This window comes from Diadema antillarum, unplaced genomic scaffold (genome assembly GCF_040938485.1).
Source record: "Diadema antillarum isolate AM-2024a unplaced genomic scaffold, OU_Dant_1.0 seq00000183_RagTag, whole genome shotgun sequence".
NCBI lineage: Eukaryota > Metazoa > Echinodermata > Echinoidea > Diadematoida > Diadematidae > Diadema > Diadema antillarum.
The window spans coordinates 1,156,908-1,167,760 of NW_027271250.1; the positions used below are offsets into that span (position 1 = coordinate 1,156,908).

General features: G+C 37.5%; 1 protein-coding gene across 1 annotated transcript; it reads left to right on the forward strand.

The window, feature by feature from the left end:
- Nucleotides 1–4,318: 4,318 nt before the first annotated feature.
- Nucleotides 4,319–9,086, forward strand: LOC139728572 (tRNA N(3)-cytidine methyltransferase METTL2-like). Its single transcript, XM_071639509.1, has 4 exons — nucleotides 4,319–4,343; nucleotides 4,399–4,519; nucleotides 6,692–6,783; nucleotides 7,435–9,086. The coding sequence occupies exons 1-4, from the start codon at nucleotides 4,319–4,321 to the stop codon at nucleotides 8,361–8,363; spliced, it is 1,167 nt and encodes a 388-aa protein (XP_071495610.1). The 3' UTR covers nucleotides 8,364–9,086.
- Nucleotides 9,087–10,853: the final 1,767 nt, after the last annotated feature.

A 10,853-nucleotide genomic window follows, 5' to 3' on the forward strand; every position in this document is an offset into this window, starting at 1 on the left:
ACGGATTGTCGCCCCGAGCAGGAGGCGACAATCCGTGTAGGGGCGACAATCCGTGTCGCAACAAGCTCCCTCTACCTTTTCACAGCAGCTTTGCCTCTGTTACCACTCACTATCTGCACCATATCGTGCATTTTTGCCTCTTGTCTCTATTCCATGGAGAGCAAGTTGTGTTCATCATCTTCCTGATTTACTTGGTTTACTCTGGAGAGCAGTGCAGCATTCTCTCATGAGATTGTGGAGACACACACAGAACACTCAATGATGTCCTGAAAAAAAAAAGTAGCACTTGCCATCTTTTAACCATGATCCCAAATCATGTGTTTTCAACTACACAGCACCCCCTAGAGATGCTTCAGTTGTAGATGTGCTTCTGTTGGTCCAACCCTCTCTGTTTGTACCTTCATGGGGAAGGTTCTTAGTGCAAATGTACCATCTCTGATGATAAAATATGGTGTCGGATGATCTTCATCAGGTAGGGAGTGTGGCTCAGGAAAACCACTACTGCCATTGTTTAGACATTCCTTGATTTCTGAGTCATTGAAAATTTGTGCATTTGACATGGACCCAATGCCACCACCACCACATTCAGTCAAAATGCACATTTGTATTGGGCATCACCCAGTGCCATGAGAACTATGGAAGAGAATCCTTTGTAGTTGTGGTATAATGGCTCACTTATAGTAGGACACCTGATGGCTACAAGTTTACCACCTAGAGCTCCACATGTATGAGGTTTCTGTGTCATCCTCTGTGATATTTTTGTGCCATCAAACCCACTCTTATGCCATTGTCCTGCTCTTCAATTCAATTCAGTTCAAATAATTTTATTTCCATATAAAGTAATAGAAGGTAATATACATAAAGCTTAAATGAGTAAAGAATTTCAAATCACACAACTTTCAGTAATGCATTATACATTATGCAATCACAGTAATTTTGTCTTTTTTCAATAAATAATAAAAGATATAATAATGATGATAACAATAATAATAATAATAATGATAATAATAATAATAATAATAATAATACTAATGATAATAATAATAATATGATTATAATACAGGGTATTTAATGCAGTTTAATTCCACATGACTAATGTGCTCAAGGCACAGTAGGAAAAGTGAATTATGACGTACAAAAATCATTACACACTTGTACATGGAAGTAAATGAAGCAATTATAATGAACTGAGTAAGCAATTAAAATTATATTGTTTAACTGTCTTCAAATTTAGGCCCCACTCTTCTCAAAATCTCATAAAAAATCTCTGGTTCCAAGCTTTAAAAAAAAAAAGACTGAGGAAGTCTCCTCCATTCTTAATTCTCTCATCAACCAGTCATAATGTCTGAATGAAAATCTTCTTTCTACAGATAGCCAGGCTCATACACATACTAGACCAGTAATCTCTTTGGTCTCCTTCTACTCCTTTCCTTATAATTATAATGATAATAATTGTCAATTTATATTTTGCAGTTTCTTTAGGAATTTGCTCAACTTTGCCTAACATAAAATCAAAATGGGAGAGACAGGCTGATTATTATTAGATGAATAACATGAATTGAATCTAACCTCTTACATCTTATGAATGTTGGCTTGATTAGGCTTTATTTGCATGTTGTTTTATTATATCATAACTTAATCTTTGCCAAACATCATAAGCAATGTTTGTAAAGAAGGTGTATTGATAAGTACACAGTAGATGTAGTTGGTTTCATTGGCCTGTAAAGATTGTTTCACAGTACCTTGTTCGCTGTGTGTGTATGTTGAAACTGCAGGGCCAGCTAAGGGAGTGACTGAGTGTTGGTCCAGTGTGAAATCCTGAAAAACTGAGATGAACACAGTCTGGCATAGATTGCCAGCCCAACTGATCTTCAGCAAAGGATTCTTCTTGTTCCCGGCTAGCCGTCTGAACCATTATAGACTTTTGCAGTGGTCATCTCATCAGGGAAAAGACCATTTCAGGTGAGGTTTAAATTGTCTGTGACAGCTAATTCAGACTGTCTGCAGTCAAGGTGGGATTGTGATCTCAATGTGCAGCAAATTTGATTCAATTCAATTCAATTCAATTCAATTTTATTTCCATTTCCATTGAATAAACAGAAAAAATATATACAATACATTTACAGAACAAATTTATAACAATTTCAAAGAAAACGTACAAATGGTCACGAGTAACAACAGAATTTCGTTTCTAAGGTATATACCTAATACAAAGATTAGAATGGAAATGGAGGGTCCCACTTAAAAAGCAAAGCTTGTAGGGTATGGGACCCTCAAAAAATATGTACACAAGGTCAAAGAAACCAATGTCAACTGACATGAAATTAACTTAGGAAGGGGGAAAAAAGAAGAAGAACAAAAAGAACAAAAAAAGGGGGAAATAAGACTATGGTACAACACGCGCCATCGTGGACACAAGCATACTGTACTTCATGATTAAAATGCAATAACAAAACAATACAACGCTCCCTGGTTTGAAATTGCGATTGATTGGGTGCATATGCCGGTATGAATGCATAGGAACGGATATAAGAAAAAAGAGAAAGAGAATAGACTCACTGTTACTGGTACAATAAAATAAATATCTGAGGTAAACTTATGTTAGACAGATTGTTTTCCTTAAAAGATGATTTCTGTGTGATATCTTAATACTTGTAAAAACAAACAAACAAACAAACAAACGACTTGATTGAGAGAATGAAACCGAAGCTAATTTGGTTGTATATCATAAGATTTCAACAGAAAGAATTTTAATTTATTCTTAAAAGAATTCAAAGTTTGTGCTGTTATTATGTCGTTGGGAAGTGAGTTCCAATACTTAGGCCCCTCGTAGATGAAGGTTTGCTGAGCCAGCAAAGTCCTAAAAAATGGTAAATGAAATTCGTTGGATTGCCTTGTAGGATAATTATGAACAGATTGATTTTTTGAAAACATTGATTCAAATATATATGGAAGATTATTTTTATTGTAATTATACATAAATTGTCCTAAATTAAACAAATACAAATCTTTAATTTTAAATATTTTATTTTAAAAAAATAACGGATCAGTATGAGACAAATATGCAGTGTGACATATAATACGCAGTGACTTCTTTTGTAGCAGAAGTAATTTATCCAAAAGAGTTTGATATGTATTTCCCCATACAAGAATACCGTAATTTAAATAAGGCAATATGAGGGATGAATATAATGTAAGCAGGGACGACAAAGGAAGACAAAATTTAATCTTGTTGATTATACCGATGTTTCGAGAAATAATCTTACATATACTATCAATATGAAATTTCCATGAAAGCTTATTATCAACTGTTATTCCCAGAAATTTGATATAAGAAACATTTTCCAGTGGTGTGCCATCAAAAATAATATCAGCAGGTAGTGCCTCAATGGAGTTGCTGAAAAGCATATATTTTGTTTTTTGGAGATTGAGAGATAATTTATTAGCTTTTATCCATTGAGCAACTTTTTCTAATTCAAAATTTAATGTCTTTACTAGGGTAAAAGGATTATTATGCGAAAAAAACAAATTTGAATCATCCGCAAAGAGAATGAAAGAAAGCTTATCTACCAGGTAATGTGTTGGAAGAAGGGGAAAGGACCTTCATCACAATATGATTGACTTCATTTTAAAAACCCAGTAGTATGGTGATAAAATGGAGTGGGAGGACTGGCCTGGTTCTCATTACTGTAAAAGTGGGTATTTTCGCGCGACTAATTTTTCACGCTTAGCCGGGTAAGAAGAGTTTCGCGTGTTGTTAATTCCGCGGAATCAAGACATCATGCACAGGGACATATGGCAAGCAAAAATATTCGCGTGCTTTTATTTTTGCGTTAGTTTCTGGTGGCGCAAAATATGCGAAAATTTCAACACCGCAAAAATTTCCACTTTTACAGTATTTGATATATCAATGCACTGTTGTCTTTAGGAACTTTGCAAGGTATACTGCAAAAGCTGTCATTTTTAGAAATGAGGAGCTTACAGACATTTTCTCAAGATGTTTTTGTGATTTGACATTGCGGCTATTGTACGTAAGTGCACTAGTGCCTGTCCATTTGCAATATTTTTGTGTGTTGTTAAATTCATGGCACAATAGTGATTCGCGAAATTTGTGAAAATTAAATCCTTGCAAAAATTATAACTTTTACATTATACATAATATGGACTCGTATCTTCTTTTCTTTCTACTTTTTTTACTAGATGTGACAACAGTCTTCACTGGGAGCAGCTCTTGACCAAAGCTAGAAATCAGATAACAGACCCACAAGGTAAAATGCATGAATTGCCGCATGCAGTGATTACATGTTTTGTTCCTGCCATGTTAGCTCCATGGTTTAACAAGTGTGCAGTTACATAATAAACAATTGTTTCTGACTTTTGTTCCATTCCGTACATCAGGGGGCAGAGTAATGGCTGCAGAGGAGGAGACAAGTCAGACGGCAGAGTCACAAGTAAAGCGCCCTCCGTTTGGCAACCGCTTCTTGGAAAATCCTGAAAACGTATTTCAGCATAATGCGTGGTGAGTCCGTAATTGGTGGGAAATGTGTTGTACTTGCACCATATTAGTCACATACTCATGTGTATTTTTGTGGAATATCATATGACTGCGTACACATATCCCACCACATGTTTGCCTCGGATGACATGGGTGAATCTGCATCAAATATTCAGGGAAGACATTACATTCATCAATGTTTGGTGGGAGATGTTTTCATATAAAGTTGTTGGTTTTGTTTGGATTAAAGCATTGCTTTTGCTGTTCGCCATACCTTGTTCATGCTCCTCCCTCCCCCCCCCCCCCCCCCCCAGAGAGAGAGATAGAGAGGAAGAAAGATTTAAATTAAGACTAATGTAACATAAACATATTGTTCAGTCAATATGCAAAAATAGTCAATTTTGTGTTGATACATTAAGTCATCTAGTAAAGAAGAAAAAAAGAATTTTCCTATATTCAGCTCAATATGCAAGTCAGGCCATTGATTCAGAGCACAGAGTGGACTTTAATAGAATTGTAATGTAGGTAATATGCAACTTGTAGAGGATTGATGTATACATATCAGGTTGAATTATACAGTGCGCTGCAGTTATAATAAAAATGGTTATAGCAAAATTCATGTTAAAACGAGGTTACTGCAGTGCACTCCCGTTATAACAAAATGCTCGGGACCAGCCGTTTTCTTTCGTTATAACGAAATTTTGCTGTAACCGAACAAATACAATATATAACAAAAACAAGGAAACCACGCATATATCATATTCTGTTTGTTGAATACTCATCATACACTGGAAAGCTATGTGAAATGGGATGGTAACTTTTTGATTTTGTTTGGATATCAGGCCTACGTTTAAAAGAGAGCATAAAGTTGTTTGTTGTCTTGTAGTCGTATAGAAACTGATGGTTTAGGATTGCGTTACAGTTCGCTATTCCAAAGATTCATTTTTCACTAAAGTTTGTTACTCCGAAAGACTCTTTGTTCCGAAGTTTCGCCATTCCCGGGAATCCGAAGGTTTGTTCATTATTTTGAAGCTTCACTCTTCTGACGATTCGTTAGTCCGAAAGTTCATGATTTAGATGTAAATATATTGTTCGTTTTCCGATGGCTCGTTTATCGGAAAATGAAATGAGTTTCGTCATTCCAAAGGTTTGTAAAGGAAAAAAATGAGAAAGGTTCACTGTTCCGAAGGTTTCTTAATCCGACAATGAAATAAGGTTTGTTATTCCTCTGAGGGTTTGTAAATAAAAAAAAAATGAGAAAAGTTAGTAATTTCGAAGGTTTGGTTATCTTAAGACAATTATATATGAGGTTTGCAATTCCCAAGTTATGTTAGTGGACACACCTTTTTCACCTGTGGATTAACAAAAAAAATTTTTTAATGTTCCGATTAATGAAAGATAAGAATTCCTGTCATTTTCTGACTAACGAACTGTCTTAATAAGAACCATATCTCATTGTCGGTTTGACGAACTTTAGTAATAACGAATAGTTTGAATAACGCCAAAATGATCGTAATAACAAACCCTATTTCATTTCCGAACCAACAGACATTAAGGTGTATAAGAATCTGTGTGTTTTGTAATAAAGTACCTTCGGAACAATAAAACGAACCTTGTGTAATTTCAGATTACTGTATTACAATAATGCAAGTCCCCCTTGGAAACTGTGCTGGACACAAGGAGCGAACACATAAACAGTGATGTGAAGCGTTCGCCCATGCAGAGAGGCTATAAATGCTTGTTCCCCTACGTATGTGTTTTCGGAAGCGATCCGCATTTCGTTATAATGGAGCATATTTCTTTTGTTTTTCTTTGTCAGTGGTGCTCAGAAAAGACTTCGTTATAACGAAAATTTTGCTATAACCATGTTCGTTATAAGCGTATTAAGGTCCCAGAATTATCATCTATACGCATCTTTACATACTTTCCTGTTCAGCTATAACAAAATTTCAGTGTAATGAAAGAAAACTGTCAGTCCCGAGGACTTTGTTATGATGGGAGTGTACTGTAATTAGAAGTTGGATGTTATGTTTATGTTAAAACCTAGCCTAAAGGTGCAGATGATCTTTTCTTATAATTCCCTTGTGTCATATAATATATCCTTATCCTTCCCAACTCCCTTGATTTTATCTTCTTACCGAACTATATAAAAAAATCCTCATTTTATTTTATGTGCTTATCTATTTTTTTTTTCAGGGATAATGTAACCTGGGATGCAGAACAGCTTGAAGCTGCCAAGAAGAAGGTGGAAGAGAATTCTGAAAAAGTAGTTGATTCAGAAAAGAGAGGTAACTTGTTTGCAGATTTCATGACACTTGTTCCATATTCACTTGCAAACATTCCGTTTCTTTTTCTTATTTTTTCTTAATTGAAATGCAGAGGAATACTTAAAGCTTCTAGTCTGTTCTGTTCGATACTGCACAACACCCCCCAATGTTGTAAAATGTAATGTAGACTAAATTACTAAATTAATAAATTTGTAAACATTCTGCAGAGAAACTAATGATGCATTGCCAGCATAATTTTAACTACTTGGCTTTGAGCATTTAAAAGAAGAGACAAAAACAAAGCATACTACAATGCCCCACAGATACTAAATAGAATATCCAGATTCCAGATGCAGTTTGGAAAGATTGGCAATACCAGGAAAAAGATCCAGTGTAGAACAGTTTGAACAATTAGTGCTGACTGTAATCCTCTTGTTCATTATAAATATACAGACTTCACTTTGAAAAGACAGACCAAAAAGAGAAGTTCATACTCTTTCTTGTGTGGATATAACATGCTTATTTCTCAAATTTCCTCATATGCCTCTTCCCATCCGTTCATGATTTGTCTGTCAATATTCCTGTCTTCTACTCCTCTCCCAATCCATCTAACAAATGTCTCTCCACGTTGGTCTTTGTCTCACTCTGTCTCTCTGTGTCTCTATTTTGTAGAAGAGTATGAGACAGAGGCAGACAGATACTGGAATGAGTTCTACTCACAACACCAAAACAAGTTCTTCAAGGACAGGCACTGGCTTTTCACAGAATTCCCAGAGTTATCATCAGGGGAGCATCACGAAGGGACTGCACAGGCTGCAGCATGTGGGACTGAAACAAAGAGTGAGGCCTTGTCGCCCCGTGGTGTTAGCAGGACAGACTGTCAGATAGGCAGCCATCCCGGACCACCAAAGGAGAATGTGGCAGATGAGGATGGAATGCCAACCAGTGATGATGCAGACATTCAGGGGAGACAAGCCTCTTCTGTTACATCAGAACTAAGCAGCTTTCCAGGTGAATCTGCAACAAGGCGAATTCTAGAAGTGGGATGTGGTGTGGGCAACACCATATTCCCCATCCTCCAGACGAATGCAGATCCTGGACTCATGGTGTATGGCTGTGACTTTTCGAGTGTGGCAGTCGACATCATCAAGCAGCACGCTGAGTATGACCCGAAACGCTGCCACGCCTTTGTTTGCGATGTTAGTGACATGGGAGCCACATTTCCCTTCCCCAAGGAAAGCTTAGATGTTATAGTCATGATCTTTGTCTTGTCCGCAATCAACCCCGATAAATTCCAATCCACCATCAATACCCTCAGTGGTCTTCTGCGCCCAGGTGGTATGCTGCTCTTCCGTGACTATGGACGCTATGACTTGGCACAGCTCCGCTTCAAGAAGGGTCGCTGCCTAGCGGAGAATTTCTATGTGCGAGGAGATGGCACGCGTGTGTACTTTTTCACCCAGGAAGAGTTGAGGACGTTGTTTACCAAGGCAGGGTTGGTGGAAGAGCAAAACCTAATAGATAAGCGTCTTCAAGTCAACAGAGGACGACAGCTGACCATGTACCGAGTTTGGATTCAGTGCAAATACAGAAAATCATGATTAGCAATAATTTGGGGGTAGAAAATAAACATGCAAAATCTTTTTAGTAATTTAGTGTTTTACTTGTTAAGATGTTAATTTTATGGTAAACAGAGCACAAAATATGGACACCTTGAGCAACTGAACTCTGTGATGTACTCCTACTCTCTCAGCATGTATGTTTGAGTTTTGAATGGTGCTCTCATTAGGAAGCAAATATCCCACTTGTTTGATCTGTATCTTCTGTGTTTGCAGGAAGTATTAACCCATTGAAGACGAGTCCTGAGAATGCTCGGTCAAGTATCTTATGGGAAACGCGGTTTATAGCAACATCAGCCCATCCTCCATGGGTTAATCACCATGAAACAAACCGTTGCCACACAGGCTACTCAGTAGAGACGTGCTCAGTCATTTTCCACAAGACATATTTTCTTCCTGATGTGAGATTAGTGACCTTTGGCAAAATTCATGATGGAGTGAGATATAATCTCCTCTGAAAATTTTTGCATATTATGTCACCATCATCAATCTCAAAGAGGTCGTAAATAAACTACTTATGGAGGATTACAGAGATATGAAAGATAATTCAGTCGGATTCCTAGCAATTTTGTCTGATTTTTTATGACTTACTCAGAGTTTTGAAGCATGAATTATGCCCTGAATCCCTTTCCTGCCATACCCACCTGTCACAAGACAATGGGTCAGTTCATAATTCCTCTCACAGTAAATACCAGTAATATTTCATACCCGATGCTTATTTCAGACTTGGATAAAATTGTTATTATCAGATATTTAACTATTTAATGAAAAACCATGTGTCACCTTTCTTTCTTTGTGTCCATATTGGAGCATATCTATCATAGCTCTCTGTTCTGAATTCAGCATGTGCTTGTAAACTTGATACAGTCTGGCTTCTGTTATCCGGCCATGTCAGGACCGGAGCCCCTCCCCATAAGTGATTGGTCAGATATGGGAGGAACAATGTTTATGTACATATGTACATGTACAAGCCAACCCAGTGGTAGCAAGGTAGATAGCACACACCTCAGCAGTGGTGTAATCATCTATGCTAGCCCACTTAATATCATAGTACGCTTTTTTTATGGAAATTCATAACAGACATTTATTTCTGTTGGTAATATTATTGGTAAATCATGTGAGTATTGGAGAACTTGTAATTGAGTTTGGAATATATATACAGTGGACTCCTGTTATAACAAAGTCCTCAGGACTGGTAGTCTTCTTTTATTATATCAAAATTTCGCTGTGACCGAACAAATAAACAACTAGAAAAGCACTCTGAGAGTGCAGACCTCCACCAAGCAGCTACTTTCCACCAATGATCTTGCTCTTCGATTTAGATCAGTGATTTTCACCCATACGTATGCATGCCGAAAAATAGCCTGATATCCCAATATAAAAGCCTTTGTTACGTCATAAACCCTTAGCTGCATGTCGTGCCTCGCCCTAGCGGAAACTAGAGCATGCACTTTAGTGCACGTATGAAAACCTCTAAAAGGCTCAGCTTGAACTCGCAAGTTCATTTACCCTACCTGCCAAAATATAGAAAATCCTACGTAAAATCCATAAAAATTTCTGGATCACTACCAAAATTTAATCATCTGTTCTTTGTGTCATTCTCAACCTTTCCTGCTAGTTTCATCCAAATCTGTGCTCAACTTTTTGAGTTATTTTGCACAAAGACAAACAAACAAACAAACCAACGGAATGAAAACATAACCTCCTCCCTTGGCGGAGGTAATAAAAAAACAGAGAGCAGGTAATGCTGCGGCCTGAATTTTTACTTTGTTGTAACCGGAATTTCGGTATAACTGTGTACATTACAATGGGAGTGCACTGTATAATTATACAAGTATATATATTTGTTTGTCTTCACTGCGTGAACATGTGCGGATGATAGAGAAATCCTGGTAAGAGATGGCCTGAGAATCGAGGTCGGACTATAGTTAGATTGCTTCAAGTGGTATGTTCATCTGATACTGGTCATTTATTTGCCCTGTAATGCTACCAGCATCACATGCATAAGTGCAACACTGTAGCGACAGACAAGGTGAGGATGCACCTAGCCCTCTTATGAGCTACTCACATGCATGGTTGTTAACCCGTTGAGGATGAGTCCCAAGTACAGTGTATACTAGGGCAAGGGTCTATGGGAAATGCGTGTTGTAGCAAATCAGCCCATCCTCAATGGGCTAATGGGCCAAAGTAATCAATGCCTTCAGTCTAGATGAATGGTGACCTACCTGACATTACCCTTTCTGCAGGTGCAATAGGTGCTACATCTGGGCCCCATGTCATAAAAGATGTTAGGATGGCAACTCTTGCTGGAATGCCAACTTTCAATAGCAACAGCCAATCACGAAGCTGGATTCTTGTCGTTGTCATGACGATTGCCATTCCAGCAAGGGTTGCTATCATATCAACTTTTTTATGAAATGGGGCCCTGGTGCTCACCTCTTGTGGTGTAGCTCTGCTTACAATAGCAAATTT